The 19,781-nt window shown below is 38.6% G+C and overlaps 1 protein-coding gene across 1 annotated transcript; it reads right to left on the minus strand.

The window, feature by feature from the left end:
- Positions 1 to 16,662: 16,662 nt before the first annotated feature.
- Positions 16,663 to 17,601, minus strand: Olfr382 (olfactory receptor 382). Its single transcript, NM_146443.1, has one exon. It carries the CDS (start codon positions 17,599 to 17,601, stop codon positions 16,663 to 16,665), a length of 939 nt encoding a protein of 312 aa, NP_666654.1.
- Between the last annotated feature and the right edge of the window lie 2,180 nt (positions 17,602 to 19,781).

Below are 19,781 nucleotides of genomic sequence, written 5' to 3' on the forward strand. Positions count from 1 at the left end.
TCTGGAGCCTGAAACAGGGTCTGTCTCAGAAGCTGTGTTGCTTCTGCCTGTCCCAGAAGCTGTCTCGCTTCTGCAGTCTGCTCGCTCACCCTCCGCAGTCTGAGTTTTCACCTGTGCAGACTGTCTCTGAGGGACCTGGGACACAAGATTGCTCCCTCACCTGCTCTGGAGGTCAGAGCCCTCTCACACACACTCTTACCATCAACCATCCGCAGGCAATTACACTCTAATTTATGTTTTTAATGATTTTTCTATTCTTGATTTTTTTACTTAAATATAAATTATTGGCTTCATTATTTAAACTTAATTTCAAGATATGTCTACTTAGTTCTATGTGCCAATATTTTTTAACTACTATACAATGTGTCATTGTACAGATATTGTTAATATTCAATAAACCTTCTTGCCGATTTTTGCTAATGCTTGGTTTTTTGATGACGTCTGTTCTTAATTGCATGAAATGCAATCTCAAGGTAATTTTCATTTTGATTAACCATGGTGATGAGGGATGTTGAGTACTTGAACAAGTATATATTGGTCATTTGCATATCTTCTTCTGAGAACCATGTAGTCTTTTGTCCATTTTTATTTGTTTTGTTGTTTTCCCATTCTTCTTATTTTTGAGTTGTATGTGTATTCTGGATATTAATCTTCTGTCAGGTGTGCATCTGCCAAAGATTTCCTCACACTCTGAAGGCTGTATTTTCACTCAGGCCACTTTCTGTTTTGTTGCACTGAAGTTTTTTTTTTTTCATGATTTTTAATTGTCATTATTTACTGTACAACTAGAGTCACTTTGGATGGTCTTGATCCCATCTCTGGAACTGTATCCATTGTTCTTTCCTCTTATGGAACACTTTCAGTTTCAGGACTATCACTTGAATCTTGGATCCATTTGGAACCAATTTTGCAAATTGGGGAATGGGAGCTAGTTTCATTCTTTCACACATAGATATTCAGTTTCTCAGAACCTCCAGCTCAGAGATGAGGGTGGCTGGGGAGGGAGATAGGGAGAGGGAGAGGGAGGAAAGGGGAGAGATGTGGGGAGAGGGAGGGAAGAAGAGGAAGGGGGAGAGGGAGGGAAGGAGAGGTAGAGGTAGGAATGGGGAGAGGGAGGGAAGGGGAGAGAGAGAGGGAGGGATGGGGAGAGGGAGGGAAGGAGAGAGAGAATGAGAGAGTCTCTTCTCTTTCCAGTGAGCATCTTTGGAATCCTTGTAAAATATTATGTAGTTCATTACGTGGCTCGGGAGTTTATATTTGGATCTTTTTTCTGTTTCATTAGGCTGTTAATGCTCCTATCACTCTGAAATATAACAGGAAATCAGGTATGATAATATCTCCAATAGCATTTTTATTATTATTTTGAAGGAGTTTCTGATTTACTCGGTTATCCAACATCTCTGCTTCCATATGATTATTTTTTTTTCAGTGAGTAGTGTTAGCAGATTTTGCAGGAATTGCATTGAATCTATCAGTGAGGCATCCATTTTCACACTACTAATTCTTTTAATTAATATTGCAAGGCCTTTTCTTCTATTTGTATCTTTTTGTAATTTCTCTTTTCAGTTTTAAAATTTTTGTTATCAATGAATGCCTTTGACTTCACTGTTTACATGTTTGCTTTCCCTTGATTTTGTATAGAATTTTATGCATCAGTATTGTATTTATATTATTTCCACGTCTCTGTCTAACTCCTCCCATGTCTCCTCTAATTCTTTTTAAAATTCATGATCAACTCTCTCTCTGTTTCTTCTTCTTCTTCTTCTTCTTCTTCTTCTTCTTCTTCTTCTTCTTCTTCTTCTTCTTCTTCTTCTTCTTCTTCTTCTTCTTCCTCTTCCTCTTCCTCTTCCTCTTCCTCTTCCTCTTCCTCCTCCTCCTCCTTCTCTCTCTCTCTTTTTCTCTCTTCCCATCTCTAATTTTTTCATCAAAAGATGCAATTTGTAAGACTTTACATTTTGTTAGCACCATGTTAGTACTTCTACAATATTTGGTTTTTAAATGAAATTTACTTTCTCTAGTTCTGATCATCACTTGCTTGATTATGTTAGAACAGTTTAGCTCACACATCTACACTAACTGAACTTATTGATTTATCAAAAAGCAGAAAAAAAACAAGACATGAAGTTGTGAGGAAGTTGATGGTGGGACATAGGGAGAGTTGAATCAGAAATTGGGGGATTGAGTATGACCATATCTCATTTTCACTTGAGAAATTCTCAACAATAAATAATAGTTTTAGATTCTTTCAAATTTAAGGCAGAAAGCCACACTGAATCCTAATAGTTGCTCATTTTAAATGTATAATAAGGACTTTTATTTATTATATATTTATAGAATTAAAATAAAGACATTTAAACTTTAAGTTTTTAATATACTTTTTACAAACTCATCCTTTTCCTTTAAGTATTTATTTTGGCTTTCATTATCATACCTTCCTGTATCTCTGAATGTTTATAAACGTTTGAAATCAGAAACAATGTCATAGACTTTCCCTCTTGTCCTCTCAGGACATTGAATAAAATAGTAATAATGCTCCTGGTCACACAGTTTCTTCCTGTAGCTCAGATGGAGGTCAGATTATATATTACACATGCAGGAATAGCTGTGATATCTGCTGCTGTCAGTAACATAACAATCAGAGTGCAGGCTTTGATAAAGGCAATGGCCTTCAGGAGTCCAACACACACTTGGTTAGGGCATCAAATGTGCTAAGATACATCACCAACCTCCAAACAAGATACTTGAGTGCTTCCCAAGAGAAGTTGCCATGCTTGTTGCTATGGCTCTGTAGTGGAGAACCATGATAATAGGGTGTGTGAGATGGTGGTGAATGTCTAGTGCTGAGAGAACACTGTTGAAATGAGGGGGCATCCATAATGATGAAAGAAGTGGGGGTGGGTTAAGGAAGAAGTGAGCATCTAGATATTATGTTCCACCAATAAAGCTTTTCCATCTCTACATTTCCTTTTCTCAGATTTAACAATGTCCACTCCCTGTATTGTCTACATTTACTTCTCTTCAGTAGAAATTTGGATTTTCAGTGTTGGAACTTAAAATAAATTTTTTATCCTGCAGGTTCATACTATTATGTAGCAGGAATGGGGGGAGGGGCCTCTCTGTAAACACAGGGTTGCTAGTATGTGTGTGCAAAAGTATCTCCTGCAGGAGGAAATAATTGAGGACTGCCTAAGAGACCAAGGATGGCTGATGTAGACAATGTCAGCCAATCGTGAACTGTTGTTTAGAAGAGATGCTTTCTTGGGACCAATAGTCCGAGAGTGGAGGATATTAAAGGAGCTTGCATCAGTGTTCAGATGAGCTTTCTGCAGCATTTCTCACCTGCCCCCAGAGTCTGTGTTGATGACTCTGTACCACCTCACATCCAATCTTCAAGGGCAGGTAGGGTCGGGCAGCGAGTAGTCCAAGGCATAGGCAACATCTGGCAACACTGCATGGAAAACAAATCTCAACAAATGTAGATCTTGAAAAATCTTGTCTGGACTTAAGCAAATGACAACAGTTCTGAAGCAACCTAAAAAAGAGAATGCTTCCATAGCTGGAAAGAAATATTTACATATGTATATCATTAGCAATTAGTGTTAACTGCTTATCCATCAAGCATTGGTATAGGCATAAGCTTATTTAATCATCATAAATATACCAAGAGTCACTGGGTATCATTACTACTTTTCATATGAATACGAGTCAGTTAACTTTCTAAAAACTAAATGCCACTTCACTACTCTGTCACTTGGTGGGTGGCTTTGTCCTAGAGCACATGCCTGAATGCTTGTCTCTGCAAACCATAGTTACTCTTCTTCTATAACCCCAGAATACATGCTGGCTAATTTTGACCTTTGACATGAAAATTTGATAAACTGTGGTTAAATTCACAAATCTAATTGTATTTATGGAAAATGTTAAAGTGGGTAAAATGCTTTGCTCTTTTTAATAACCACTCAGATTTTTATACTTCAATCCATATGATTCCATTGATAGTGGTGTAGGATGAAAATCTCATTAAGTACCATAAACACAAACAAATAAGAAGCAGTGTTCTTTTTTTCTTTATTTACATTTCAAATGTTATCCCCTTTTCTAGTTTCCCCTCCAAAAAACCCCTATTCCCTCCCCCTTCCCCTGCTTTCCAACCCAACCCCCTCCCATTCCCAGTCCTGGCCTTCCCCTATACTAGGACATAGAACCTTCACAGGACCTAAGGCCTCTCCTCCCATTGATGACCAACTAGGCCATCCTCAGCTACATATACAGCTAGAGCCACATGTCCCACCATGTGTTTTCTTTGATTGGTTGTTTAGTTCTAAGGATTTCTGGGGGTACTGGTTAGTTCATATTGATGTTCCTCCTATGGGGCTTTAGACCCCTTTAGCTCCTTGGGTACTTTCTCTAGCTCCTTCATTGGGAACCTTGTGCTCTGTCAAATGGATAACTGTGAGCATCCACTTCTGTATTTGCCAGGTACTGGCAAAGGCACTCAGGAGACAGTTATATCAGGCTCCTGTCAGCAGGCTCTTGTTGGCATCTGCCTAGTGACGGGGTTTCATGTTTGTTTATGGGATGGATCCTCAAGTGGGGCAGTCTCTGTATGGCCGTCCCTTCAGACTCTGCTCTGAACTTTGTCTCTGTAACTCCTTCCATGGGTATTTTGTTCCCCCTTCTAAGAAGGATTCTGAGCTTCTAGGCTAATATCCACTTACCAGTGAGAGCATATCATGTGTGTTCTTTTGTGATTGGGTTACCTCACTCAAGATGATATCCTCCAGATCCATCCATTTGTCTATGAATTTAATAAACTCTTTGTTTTTAATAGGTGAATAGTATTCCATTGTGTAAATGTACCACATTTTCTGTATCCATTCCTCTGTTGAGGGATATCTGGGTTCTTTCCAGCTCCTGGCTATTATAAATACAGCTGCTATTAACATAGTGGAACATGTGTTCTTATTACATATTGGAGCATCTTCTTTTAATTCTTTACTTAAATTCATTTTCAGACATCAATACTCAATGTGATAGTTAATTATTGTCAGAACTGGTATAGGTCCTGATATCAATTTTGATTAAAATAGTTTTGGATATTTCTATGAGTGTGTTTCTACAATGTTATTAACTCTTAAATTAGTTATGGGCATTACACTAGAGTAAGGTAACTATAACCCTTCATAATGCAATGAGCCTCATGAAAGCAGTTGGGAGAAGAAAGAGAAAAATTATAGTCTCCTGAAAAATCACATCCAGACTTCCCTAGATTTGATACTATAACTTCCACTCTTCCTAAGGACTCTAATCCACCGCCGTTGGACTAATCAATTCCCAGTTATGTGATTTCTTTATTAACATGATTCCTTTATGTTTTTCTATATAACTCTGTCTAATGAACCCTAGTCTAAATCAAGCTACAAAGAAGTCAATGAGAACCACAAATGTGGGGGAGTGGATGGGCATTTAGTTCAATGCTAAGGTTGCACAAGTCTCTACGTTTCACCTATAGCTGAAAAAGAGAAGAAGAAAATGAAAGACACACAGAGATATGGGAAATGCTTCCACTAACACAATCTCACTGATTCTAGCTATGGGGGTCTCCGTCCTGCTGATGGTCATTACTGTAGCTTGATTAATAGTATACCCCTTGTATGTTATGTTTGGTTACAAAGGAAAGAGAAATATAAGTGAAATAGTGCACCTAGTTTCTCACAATGATTATTTTTGTGAATAAGTTGGACCTATGTCCAATGGATGTCTTGAAGCAGAGATTACAAAGCAGAGGTCAAGTGTCAAGCTTGCTGCTGCTAACTTAAAGAACTTCACTTCTTCAGTTGCAAAGCTCACAACTGTTGACCGAATAGCAGATGAGAATCTCCCATGGAAATATTTCCAGCAGTTAATATACATGCAACTCACCTGGCATTCTCTGAAAACCGTGACTCTGGTTTTGAAGTTTATATTTAACTTTATAAATGGGCACTCAGGTGATATCAAAATGTGGTCAGTGTCTATGTGACTGCTAGCCATGCTTCTCTTGTGGGGGCTGAGGGGGGTGGTAACTTAGACAGGAGCCAGAGTTCCAGGAGCATGAGGGAATGCCTACCATGTCATGTAGATGAATTATCACAATTCTGGGGTTCAGACCTCAGCTCAACTGGAAACCAGACTGTCTGTGTATAGCCCAATGCCCAACATAGGCATACAGCATGTATTCATATTAATTGAGTTATTTTTTATTGCTTGGGAATATTTGGGTTGGAGAGATTTACCGCAACACGTGTTCCCTTGTCATTGCTGAACTCAAGGGGCTCTGCATCCCAGAGGAGTCCAGATCCTTTGTATCAGAAAGATACGGTAATTACCCATGACATAAATAGGACCAACACTCAGAGTCCTAAAATGGAGGCTGATGATGGCCACTGATAACTCCTGAATATATGTAGTGGGTAGGTGAAAATGAAGAGAATGTCATGGACAGGATTTATGTGTAATCCAGCTTAGATTTTGGTAAAGACTAAAGGCTGAGTATTTGAAAACCACTGAAATAAGTGTAAATGCTTTGTGTTTAAAGAAGTTGACTGCTTTGATATAGATTGTCAGTTTTGGGGGATGGAGGTTTTCACAGCATTCTGTTACTCTCTGAATTTTCTTGGCATAAATGGCATGATATGTCTCATCTTTCATTTCCCATCCTCACGACTTGTGCTCCTTTCTTCAGGTTAGCAAATGGATTTTTTGTCACTCTATAAACAGGACAAGATTTTGACTTCATTGATTCTTTTTAATACTTATTCTTCAGTTTCAACTAATTTCTACTGTGGATGTGAATGTGACTATGCATGTATGTGTGTAAGTTAAATTTGGGGCATGCCTACTTGGTATATCAAGCTGGAGAAAGACTAGGTGCATTTTTCCTGTTAAGCCCAAACACAACATCCCAGTTAGGGGAAAATGGTCCAAAGGCAAGCAACAGAGTCAGAGACACCCTCTGCTCCAGTTGTTAGAGGTCTCACATGAAGACAAAACTTCACATTTGTTATATATGTGGAGGGGGCCTTGGTTGGTCATTCAGTCTCTGTGAGTCCCTATAGGCCCAGGCTAGTTGATTCTGAAGGTTGACCAATAAATACATATCTACATGAGTTTCATGTCATCTCCACCTTCCCCATAAACTTAGCCAGATATGATTAGCCGTGTAATCAGTCTGTATTGTAGGACTCTTAATTGATCCTTGAGAGTTCCTGACTAATTAGATCCTGACTGAGTTGTTTCAGGATCTGAACTCTTCTGTAAGCAGGTTGTCTTAGGCTTAGGGATAAATAGAATGTCAGATATGAGCGGAGATAGTACATAGATTATGTCCACAGAGACATTTTATGATCTTCACAAACCTGTAAGTTATTAAGGGCACAAGATCTCAGGCTTAGAGTACCTTGCAAATATTCTAGGTGAGTTGGAAAAGATAGTCACTATCTAACTTAATGTTTTTCTAAGCCAAAGGTCTAGTTTTCTCAGACTGAATGGTATTCTGCAGAGTAGAGTTTTAAAAAAATAAGTGTATGCATTTATTCATTTACATCCCAGACTTTGCTCCCCCTACTGGTACTTACCTCACAGAGTCCTTATTGCCTTCTCCTCTGAGAGGGTGGGACTCCTGTATATTTCCCCACCCTGGTATACTAAGTTTTTGTCATATTAGGTAATCCAATCCCACTGAAGCCAGATAAGGCTGGCAAGAAATCTGAGCTGCCAGTCTATTACATATGTGCTGGGGCCTTGTTCCAGATTATGTATATTCTTTGGTTGGTAACTCAGACTCTGAGAGCTCCCAGGGGTTCAGTTTTGTAGATTCTGTTTGTCTTCCTGTGGGGTTCCAATCCCCTTTAGGACCTTCAATCCTTACCCTTACTCTTCCATAAATATCCCTGACTTCTGTCTAATGTTTGGCTGTAGATATCTGCATCTGCTTCAGTCTTCTTGCTGGGTAGAGCCTCCCAGAGGACAGTTATGCTAGGCTCCTGTCTGTAAGCATAGCAGAGTATCATTAATAATTTCAGGTATTGGTGATTGCTCAGGGAATGGGTTTTGAGTTGGGCCTGTTATTGGTTGGCCTTTCTTTCGTCTTTGTTCCATTCCTGCATTTCCTTTAGATAGAACAAATTTTGGGATGAAGGTTTTGTATGTGAGTGTGTATCGGGGGGGGGGGGGGGTTGGTGTCTTTATACCTCTACTGGGAGTCCTACCTGGCTTCAAGAAGTGGCCTCTTCAGGTTCCATGTCCCCACTGTTAGGCATCTCATCTAAGGTTATCTGCCTTGACTCCTGGGAGCCTCCCTTCTCTGAACTTCAAATCTTCTTAACCTTCTACAAATATTTACACTATGGTTTTCTAGATATTTGTGTGAATGGCAATATTCATTCATATGAATACACTATACTCTTATGAGACCTTATAATGTCAGTGTAATGCCAACTCTGTCATTCAAATAGGCTTTATGTACCAAGTTTTAATCTTTGTTTTATTTAAAAATCGTTAGAAGAGATTTCAAATATCTGTATAGACCTCCTCTTATTAATGAAACTTCAATTTTTTTCTGCAGAACATTATGATCTACAAATTTAAATGTAGCTCATTCTGTTTACTATTATAATTGAATTTCTATGGGTGTTAATTAAAAATATAAAATCTAAATAGAAAGATAAAAATCAATATTTGAATAAAATACATAGGTAATTTTTACTAACATTAAATATTTTAAGGCAAATACTGAACTTTATTGAAGATACTGAAGAAAACTAGGAGTAAGAAGGAAATTTCTGAAGTAAAGATAAACATGCATAAAACATTCCTAACTCATACTGTGCTTACTGGTGAAAATCAAATGCTTTCTCCTAAGATCAGGGTCAGTACAAGGATTCCTGCTATAGATTCTTTTTTTTTTAATTTTAAAAAAATTTTACTTTTACTTTTTATTAAACTAATAAATTTTATTTTAAAATACACAACTCAGTATTGACATATTTTAACTCATCAAAATAATTTATAATAGTTTAATGCCTCTTAAATATACATGATATATTCTGAAGCTAAAAGTAATATGCACTCAATTAGTTTTTTTTTTTCGAGACAGGGTTTCTCTGTGCAGTCCTGGCTCTTCTGGAACTTACTCTGTAGACCAGGCTGGCCTCGAACTCAGAAATCCACCTGCCTGTGCCTCCCAAGTGCTGGGATTACAGGCATGTGCCACCACTGCTCTGCTTCAACCAGTTTTTAAAATCTATTTGGAACATTAAACATGATAGAAAAAAGTTTTCTAAAAGTAGAAAAAAACTCTTATGAAGTCCTCTATGAAAGAAAATTGTGGGAATGGGGACCTCAGAAGGGTAAGATGTAGCTGCTAGAGTTTCCCAGTATCATTGCAGATCCCCAAGGATTTACCACTAGAGGAATCAGACTTTAATAAGGTTTACGAGACTAGGTTTTAGTTGTTGCACTCAAAGATTGATTTACCATTGTTCCTGAACTGAGTTTCTGTTGTGTTTTCCTTCACTCAGCGGCTCATCATGGTTCAAGAGAAAAAGGTACAGTGGCAAAGTGTGGGTTTGCCAGATGTGCACCACAGAGGCCATGGGCATTTGAAGCTTGGGGTTGGCGTGGTAGCAACTGCCAGTAGGAAACTAGAGAGCTGGGTGGAGAGATTGTGGAGTTCTGAGTCAGTCTCCATGAGATAAAAACAGGCTGGCCACTGCTCACCAGTACATGGCAGGCTAAGCCGCAGGGGCAGAGGCACAAGCATGGACGCATGAAGGTTCTACATTAGTTTTTTTAATTTCCCGCAACAGGTGGCAAACCAACGTGTTGGGCAAGAATTCACTAGAAATGTAAGATTATTAGCCTGAGTTAGAGTTTTCTTTTTTCTTCTTCTCTTCTCTTCTCTTCTCTTCTCTTCTCTTCTCTTCTCTTCTCTTCTCTTCTCTTCTCTTCTCTTCTCTTCTCTTCTCTTCTCTTCTCTTCTCTCCTCTCCTCTCCTCTCCTCTCCTCTCCTCTCCTCTCCTCTCCTCTCCTCTCCTCTCCTCTCCTCTCCTCTCCTCTCCTCTCCTCTCCTCTCCTCTCCTCTCCTCTCCTCTCCTCTCCTCTCCTCTCCTTCCTTCCTTCCTTCCTTCCTTCCTTCCTTCCTTCCCCCCCCCCCCCCCTTGAGTAGCTGGGTAGCACTGAGACTCACATGGACACAAGCACAGTTATTGAAACAAAGAAACTGCTGGCAGACTCTGAGGCCCCCTGCTGTGGGGGAATGAAGGCTGCTCTGAGTCACAGAGCTGTAGAATGGAAGTTGCCTACTTCTTGGGGCAGAGATTGAACTGTAAATTTATAAAATTGGGATTATTTGCTTTTAGTATAGATTTATATACAGATTTTGTCTGAATAACTTGGGGAATTTTGCCTGTAGTTCAGAACTAGGATAGGGAAAATTAGTCACTAACTTCAAGTAGAGAGGGTAGCGAACAGGTATTATTAAAATAAAGTCTATGGCTCTAGGAAGAGAGTCGAACAGATAGATGGAATAACAAGTTGGCTGCTCTAGGCAGAGAACCAAACTATAAGATGGTATAAAATTGCTTTACTTGCCTCACAGGATACTCACATTCTGTCTAAAGTGGGCTCCATGGGAATACTGGGCATTATATTTTCTTGGTAACATAGGAAAGGCTCAAGTATAGACATGTACAGTATTTTAGTTTACTTCATTTGTTTTAGATTGCTTTAATTCAAACTAGGATAGGGAATATTATTCACTGACTCCAGAGTAGAGAGTGCAGCAATAATCATTGCCTGCTTTGAGCAGTTATAAATTATCTATGTCTGTGGCTCCAGATAGAGAGTTCAACAGACAAATATTATGCAGGTATTAATCAAATATGTCTGTGGCTCTGGGCAGAGAACCAAACAGAAAGATGGTATAGATTGTTTAACCAGTCACAAGAAGTTCATATTCTGCTAACGTGGGCTCTTCAGGAATCTTGAGTTTCTTTTACTGCTTGGCAAGATAGGAAAGTCCTAGTATAGGCACATACAGTATCTTAGTTTACTTCATTTGTTTTAGATTGTTTTGATTTTCAAAATGGGTGTGATTTTGAGTTTTGTGGTTATATTATTCCTCTGGGAGAGAGGTGTAAATAAATAGTTTCTGATGACTGGCTCAAGGATATGCTGATTTGGAAAAAAGGTTTTGTCTTTGTGTTTTTAGAAAAGGCTATTAAGGTATTTATACCTTCCAGAGTTATATAGATCAGATTTGATAGAGGGAGACCCTCCTAAAGAACTAGATTCCAGAGAATCAAACAAAAAGGTTATTTTGATAATACTAAAAAGCTGTTTTGAGATTTGTATATTACAGAATATACTGCCTTGGAGAGTCTCTGCTTGAACTCCAGATGTCTTGAACTTTCAGCCGGATCCAGTAAAGACACAGACATCAGAGACTAAATCAATCATTGGTGTGGCTTTCTTAAGGCCAACCAACTCTATTTTCCCTACCCCCTGTCTTAAAAATGTCTCAACACCCATATTTAGCTTGAAGAAATTTTGAAGCGTCGTCGCCCCAGTTCCCTGGGCTTTGGAGCTGGAGGGGGTTATTGTAGGTTGTCTTTCTAGGGAATGTAGAAATGGTCATAATTGGAACATGGAGGAATAGCTAGAATTTATTGCATAGCCATAATCTTATTTTGTAGAAATCTTTTTAATGGTTACTAAGTTGAAGTCATAGTTTTTTAAATTTAATTTAATTTTTAATTTTTATTTTTTTATTTTCATAGTTTATCATTTGGTACAGAATTTATTTTGATGCAAAATCAAGGTTTTCATTGGTATAAATTTCTTCTATTGATAGAAAATATTTAAAAGTACAGGACTTAAACCTAGTCCTTCTGGAACTGTTATTATAAACTGACCTGAGATGACTAAGTCTGTGAGTTAAGGGTCAAATACCTAATTCATGGCTCTGAGTTTATTATTAGGGTGTTTTCAGAGATTTTAATTAGAAATAACTGAGAGTAATTAACAGAGAACAGTCCAGATTACTTTATATAGATGGTTGGTTTTCAAAAACACCAGATATCCACAGATTGTGACAGTTAATGTTATTTATTCACTTGTTATAGAGACATATCTGCCCTTAACAGCTTCCTATTCATGGATTCAAAGAAGCAACCGAGCCTCTTACCCCCAGGTGAGGCTGTACATTTGTGGCTAGGTCTCCAATGGGCAGAAATTTGCCTATCTTTCTGCAGACCTGTACCGTTTTTGAAAGGACACAATTTACAGGTTAGGACAACTTAGTTGTGTTGAGACAGAATAGGCTATTCCTTAATATTTCTGTATCTATAAGGTCTATCAGATGATCCTGGGCCAGAAGGCTGAAGACATGCTCCATCTTCCTGACTTACTGGGGCTGTATAGGTAGGCAGCTATCTCTACAATTTGTCTCAATTCTGGAGGTGGTGTTAGGCTTTCTATATATTTTGAGTTAATGTTGGTCATTCTTGGATTTCTTTCAGGGTTGAAAAACTACTTATAGTCTCATAGCCAACCCAGGCTATTTACTTTGAGAGAATAGATTTGAGAGGATGATTTTCAGATGACATACAATCTAAAGTCAAGACATAAGTCAAGGTAGAATCATAACTCTTTTAATTTAGGATAGATGACAATGTTCTATCTTAATGACATAAATGATGGACTGGGTATTAGGTCTATCTTATACTTCATAGATTACAAAATGGTAATAGTTGCACTCTGTTTATATTTGAGAGAAAGGTTTTGTTTTTTATTAGAAAAGAAAAGGGGCAGTGTTGTGGATGGGCCTGGTGCTGTTCTTGTGAACCAATCACCTAATGAATAAAGGAGCCAATCATTGGGTGAGTAGGCAGGACTTCCGGTTTGGAGGGAGGAAGAGAAGTAGCAGGAGAGAGTTAGGTCCTTTTTTGGAACAGGGACAGCAGAGGGGCAAGATGTAGCTGTTAGGCTTTGCCGGCATCATAGCAGTTCTGCAAGAATTCACCACTAGAGGAATCAGATTTTAATAAGGCTTACAAGATTACAAGATTAAGTTTTAGTTGTTGCTCCAAGAGATTGAGTTACCATTGTTTCTGGAAAAAAAAAGAAAGGAAATTGTGAAAAGTTACTGATTAGACAGAATCCATTCCATCTCTAAGGGAGAATACTGAGCATAACTGTGGCTTCAAATAATGACTTGGGTAGTGTTCCTTCTGTTTCTATTTTGTGGAATAGTTTGAAGAGTATTGGTATTAGGTCTTCTTTGAAGGTCTGATAGAATTCTGCACTAAAAGCCCATCTGATCCTGGGTTTTATTTTTTTTTTTTGGTTGAATGATTTTTAATGACTGCTTCTATTTCTTTAGGGGTTATGGGACTGTTTAGATGGTCTATCTGATCCTGATTTAACTTTGGTATTTGGTATCTGTTAAGAAAATTGTTTGTTTCATTGCAGATTTTCCAGTTTTGTTGAATATAGGCTTTTGTAGTAGGATATGATGATTTTTTTTAATTTCCTCAGTTTTTTTTTTGTTATGTCTCCCTTTTCATTTCTGATTTTGTAAAATTTGGATACTTTCTCTGTGCCGTCTGGTTAGTCTGGCTAAGGGTTTATCTCTCTTGTTGATTTTATCAAAGAACCAGCTCCCGGTTTTATTGATTCTTTGTATAGTTCTTTTTGTTTCCATTTGGTTGATTTTCAGCCCTTAGTAGAATAGATTTTTCAGATGGGCTGTGTGTGGATAGAGATGGAAACAGAAGGTATCAGGTAGGTGAGTGAGAGATGTTGGGAGAGAGTAGTAAGTGGAAAGACAACTAGAATAGTGGGGGCAATTAGGGGATGACATTGAAACCTACTGCAATAGAAACTAGCTGGAGTCAGGGTGATCTAGTGAGGACTCCTAGTAATGGAATGGCACAACCATTTCCTAGGGGAACAGTGTAAGTCATGAAGCCAGCCCAGCTGTTTTGATAAGGTACCAGCAAAGCTGAGCCACATGCTGTGATCATTGACTTGATGCCTTTAAAAAATTTTTTTTTTATCAGTTTGAGTCTCCATGTTGTACTCTTGGGGGACTATTAGCATAGTGATTTACCCATGTTTTCTCTGACAACATCAATTCTGTATTCCCCTGAGAAAGTCCTAAATGTACTACCACCTACTCTGAAGGAAGTAATCATAGTTGAACCTACTTGAGAGTCTTCTCTGTGCCTTGGAGGGTGTTATCTGCCCCTAAGCAAATTAATGAAACAAAATAATTAGAATAGTTTAAACTCAGAGGAGGCTGAGAAGATTCAGCAGGGCAGAAGAAGTGACAACAGATCAGAGCAGAGGACTCTTTTTTTTATAGTATATTTATAATTTCTTAGAATTATAACCTACAAGATCATAGGTTATCTAAGCCATACATACTAAGCCTCAAGATAGAACTCTGCAACAAAAGCTAGAAAGAATAAGATAATATAATAACATGTATGAGTAGTATAAAAGAATGTAAGAAGAAGTATTAGGGTTTGTCATTCTTGGAAAGATTGATTTACACCAAGTTGTTGTAATGTTAATTAATATAGAAACAAAACTATTCCTTTATTGAACAAGCTTGTAAAATTTTAAGTAACAGCTGCAATGATTCCTAAGCCTGAATTATTAGGCTTAGGCAAATCTGTAAGTAATATGATTGACCATTAAAAGATAGTAATGTATCTTAATGTAGGACAATTTTCCTGGATTGACTCAGATTTTATCTATTCTCATTCTAAACATCCTGAAACTGCAAAGTGCTGCCAGCCTGAGAACAGGCTGTTACATGCTTGCTTGATTGCTTAAGCTAAAACAATTTGTAGAATTTTAGGAATAAGGACATGGGGTTGATGATAAAAATAATCTTTATTATCTTAGGCTTGATCTGTCACCCTGGGCATACTAGAAAAGTACGTATGTCCAGGATTGTACCCCTTGAAATCATAAATGGTTTTGAATCTATATGAATAAAGAAAATTTCTGATTGCCAGTCAGTCAGAAGTTGCAAAGCATCCTAGTCTTGGTGACTGACTCATCCCTCCCCTTACCTTCTCCCTTCATCCTTTCTAGAACCCATTCACTACTAGTGCTGGCCCCTACAATGGAGGGCATGGAGCTTTAGCCAGCCATTTTCTGTAACCAGGCAAGGGTCCTAGTGGTGGTACTGGGACACCAACTGAGCCACAAACCCTACACCAGTCTTGCCTACAAGATGTGCTGAGGCAACGTGGCTCAGAGGTTAGAGGAGTGGCAAACTAATGACTGGTATAATTTTAGCCCCTAGCCAAACTAGGTGGAATAAACTGAGTGGAAGTTTATTACTGACACTCCCTGGATGGCCAGGAACTGAAAGCTGTATAACTCAGAGACCCAGGGTAGATTCAAATATAAATGACCAAAATAAAGTCAATGAAATTATTCCTAATGGTATTCTGCTATACTGGTAGATTGGGACCTAGCCCAATCATCATCAGAGAGACTTTCTCTGGCAGCTGATGGGAGCAGATGTAGATTAGGAGGAGTTCAGGGAACCCTTGAGAACATGGGGAGGAAAGATTATAGGAGACAGAAAGGTAGAAGACACCATGAGAACACAGCACGCAGAAACAACTAAGCATGGATATAAGGATTTCCAGAAACTGAAGCAGAAATCACAGAGCCTGCATGGGTCTGTCTGCATTAGGCCCTCTGCATACATGCTGTGGTTTAGCTTAGGTTTCTATGGGACTCCTATGGGAATGGGGATATCTTTGACTCTTCTGTCTGCCCTTGGGACCCTTTTCTTCCTCCTGAGTTGCCTCCTCTAGTCTTGATATGAGGGATTGTGTCTAGTTTTATTGCATCTTGTTATGCTCTGTTTGGTTTGTACCCATGAGATGCTGCTCTTTCCTGAAGGGAACAAGATGTCCAGTGGATCTGAGTGAGTGGGGACGTTGTGGGGAATCTAGAAAGAGTCGAAGGAAGGAAGGATGCACTTAGGATATATTGTATAAGAGAAGAATAAATAAAAAAGTAAAGAGAGCTGGGCAGTGGTGGTGCACACCTTTAATCCTAGCACTTGGGAGGCTGAGGCAGGCGGATTTCTAAGTCTGGTCTACAGAGTGAGTTCCAGGACAGCCAGGGCTACACAGAAACCCTGTCTTGAAAAACCAAAAACCAACCAACCAAACAAACAAACAAAAACCAACCAAACCAAAAAACAAAACAAAACAAAACAAAACAAAACCCAAAAAGGAGAAAAAGTTTACTGAACATTAGCATATTTAAAAAGTATATTGCAGTCAACACAGAAAGTTGTCTAACATCACAAAATCTTGGTATAACAAGGTTAGGAGTGGAGATCTGATGATAAAACAGTGACTGTTACCTAATGATTGTCTAGATCACACGTGCAAAGCAGAGGGTGGCAATACTGAGTCACTCAGGGGCCCTTCTCTAACTGAACCACTTTGCAAAACTCCTGCTTGCAAATAGAATTCTTAAGTAGTATGTTCTTGAATGTGGGTCTCATTGGAGAGGTACATTTTGTTATAATAGTATCAATATATTTACTAGTTAAATTTAATTAAAAAAACCACACTGGTATCATAAAGAGATTTTCTTCTTGCCAAGGACTCCAAAAAGGGCATCTCTCATATCTCTATTCCTCAGGCTGTAGATGAAAGGGTTCAGCATGGGAGTCACCACTGTGCACATCATGGCCATGGAAATCTCCTTCACAGTAGAGTTATTAGCTGATGGACATAAGTAGAGAGCAAAAATTGTCCCATAGAACAGTGAGACTACAGACAGGTGGGACCCACAGGTGGAGAAGATCTTGTGTAAAACATGAGCAGATGAAATCTTTAGAATGGAGTAGACAATTTGTATATAGGACACAACAATGAGTAAGAATGGGATGATGCTAACAAGCCCTCCCATGATAAATATCATTAATTCATTAATATGAATGTCAGAGCAAGCCAACTTGAGCAGGGCAGATATGTCACAGAAAAAGTGGTGGATCAAGTTATCCTCACAGAATGACAATCTAGACAAGAGTAGAGTGTGCAACATAGAATACAGCACAGTAAATACCCAGGATAACACTAGCAGACACACACAGAGTGTGGGGCTCATGATGCTCATGTAATGAAGGGGGAAGCAGACAGCCACATACCGGTCATAAGCCATGACCAAAAGAAGGATGCTCTCCAGGTCTCCAAAAACCAATAAAAAGTACATTTGTGTCAGACAGCCAGCATAGGAGATGGACGTGTCCTGGCTCTGCATGTTCTGTAGCAACTTGGGCATTGTGACAGAGGAAAAGCAGAGATCAGAGAAGGACAAGTTGCTGAGAAACAAGTACATGGGTGTGTGGAGATGGGAGTCCAGTATTATGAGGATAATGATGATGAGGTTCCCCAGGACGGTGGTGAGGTACATGGCCAGGAACAGGGCATAGTACAGGTGCTGGTACTCTTGGGGTATGGGCAGGCCCAGGAGGATGAACTGGGAGATGACAGTTTTGTTGTTCATTATCATTCTTTGTCTCCACTATCCTAATTAGAAAATATCCATGTCCCTTAAAATTCAAGATAAAAATGAACATGTATCTAGAATATATATTCTACCACAGTGGATTTTGCAGTCATCATATATTCAAAACTTCTAATATCTACAATCATTACTGTCAATATTTTCAACTTTTCTTTCAAAAGGTTCTATTTCTCTTCCTAGAAGACAGTTCTATGTCTTTTTTTTTTTAAAATAAGATACAAAATTGACTAATGCCTTTCTTTCCTGCTACCTGCTCATCCTGGGTGACTGTTGTTTGTTCATTTGTAAGTTGCTTTATTTATTTATTTTTTGTATATTGATGTTTTTGAAGAATTTGCTTAAACTTTATCATCATAGTTTCATATAAAGTCCACAAACATCCCACATTCTCCAATGTCTTAGATTAGTATTTTAAACTCAGGCATCCAAGTTCCTGTAACATACAGATTTCTGTTCCACTCTTAACTAATCATCTTCTTTCCATTGCCTGTGTGACAGATATCAGAAGCTCAAAGCTTTGTTGTTTCTCAAAGGATTCCACATTTTGCTACTTCTCTAGTCTCCCATAGAATAAAGAAAGCAATTCAGGTTTGAGTCTGAATTGTGTGTCCCTTAAATGCTGTCTTGCATAACCCTGGAAATTTGGTGTGAACTGAAAAGACAGCAGCTTTTTTTCCTAAATGGCTCAGCTCTGCTGAGGCTGAGTCAAAGTTTCTGGTTGATCCTGCTCACCTTAATTTTATTTGCAGACAAAGGAACATGCTTCTGTTCTTAGCACTTATCTGCATCATCCCTACTCACATTCTTCTGCTGCCATCACTGCACATGAGGTGCTCTGCATCTTAGAGAAGGCTAGATCCTGTATAACTCATTAAAGTCATAGTAAACACCTAGGACTTTTCTAGGAACAATTTACCTCAGGGATCTCTAATGGAAACAAATTATAATCACCAATCTCTCCTTCCTACACTTATGGGAATGTAGAATTTATATAACCACAGCAGCAGCAGCAACAACAAAAGAAGAAAGAAATAGCAAAAATAGTATAATCAAAGCATGGAAGGATGCACACTCATTCCTTGTTTAGGTAACAATCAAGGCTTCTGCTTGACTGGCTCCCACTTTAACAGGACAAATTCTAGTTGCTATGCAGATATTTCCTAAATATCATTAAAATCTGTAGACTTTGAGTAAATAATTAGCACTTCATCACATGATGCACTTCATGCAACCAGATGGAGGAACTAGGGGAAAAGGACAGATGATTAGAGAAAAAAATTTGTATCTTCTGCCTTAGTTGCAAGTGTGTAACCTCCACTTTTCTAAGGATCTCCAATATTCTAGACAGTGCCTTAAATGTTCCCATTATCAGTCTCCAACACTATACATTCTCTTGCTTAAGTAACATACATGGACCCCCACCCCAAACACATGTCATTCTTTGGTTATAGAGAAGACTGGCTAATGAATCAATCACAGTCCTCAAAGCTGACAAAACAGAAGAAATGTCAAAAGATCTCAGCAACTCTATCTGAAATGGTGTAACCTCGTCTGAGTGTGTGTATCTTCACAGACTGACAGTGTTTAGTGCAGCTGAATTCAGAGTTTGCATACTTTAGTTATCATAGATTAGCATTACAGAAAAAATGTGGGAAAAATATGCATTATTTAAGAAGATGTTCTCCTTATGTTCAACCTTAAATATGCAATCAGTATTCTGTATACTGGAATGACAGACACATGTCACTTTGCCTGTTTTCTGCTTTTCATGTAAATGAAAAGTACCCTTGTGCTATGTGTGCACATTTATGGACTTCCCTTCTGTTCAGAGGGTGTTGGCCAACAGCCCGTGAGGAAAAAGGTTCAAGCATCTAAGTATGACAGAAGGACTCTCAGAAAGCACTGCAGGGAGACAAGTCTACTTTATTGTTCCAGCAAAAGGTATGCAAGGGCATTTTAGGGGTACAGGTAGAAAGCTAATTTGTAACAGCATCAAGCTTGTGTGAAGGCTGATTGGTCATACTACAGTACCTAATTATCATGCAGGTGGGAAGCTAGCTTAGAATTTGTGTGTTGAGTTATGCAGCCTAGCAGAGATCTCTGTGCAAGGTCATTTTTCATACAAGTCCAGCCACCTGTGTCCAGGGACACTCTCCAGACAAAGT

Source organism: Mus musculus, chromosome 11 (genome assembly GCF_000001635.26).
Source record: "Mus musculus strain C57BL/6J chromosome 11, GRCm38.p6 C57BL/6J".
Taxonomy (NCBI): Eukaryota; Metazoa; Chordata; class Mammalia; order Rodentia; family Muridae; genus Mus; species Mus musculus.

Coding starts and splice junctions, on each gene's coding strand:
- Olfr382 (NM_146443.1), bottom strand. CDS start 17,601: ATGATAATGAACAACAAAACTGTCATCTCCCAGTTCATCCTCCTGGGC.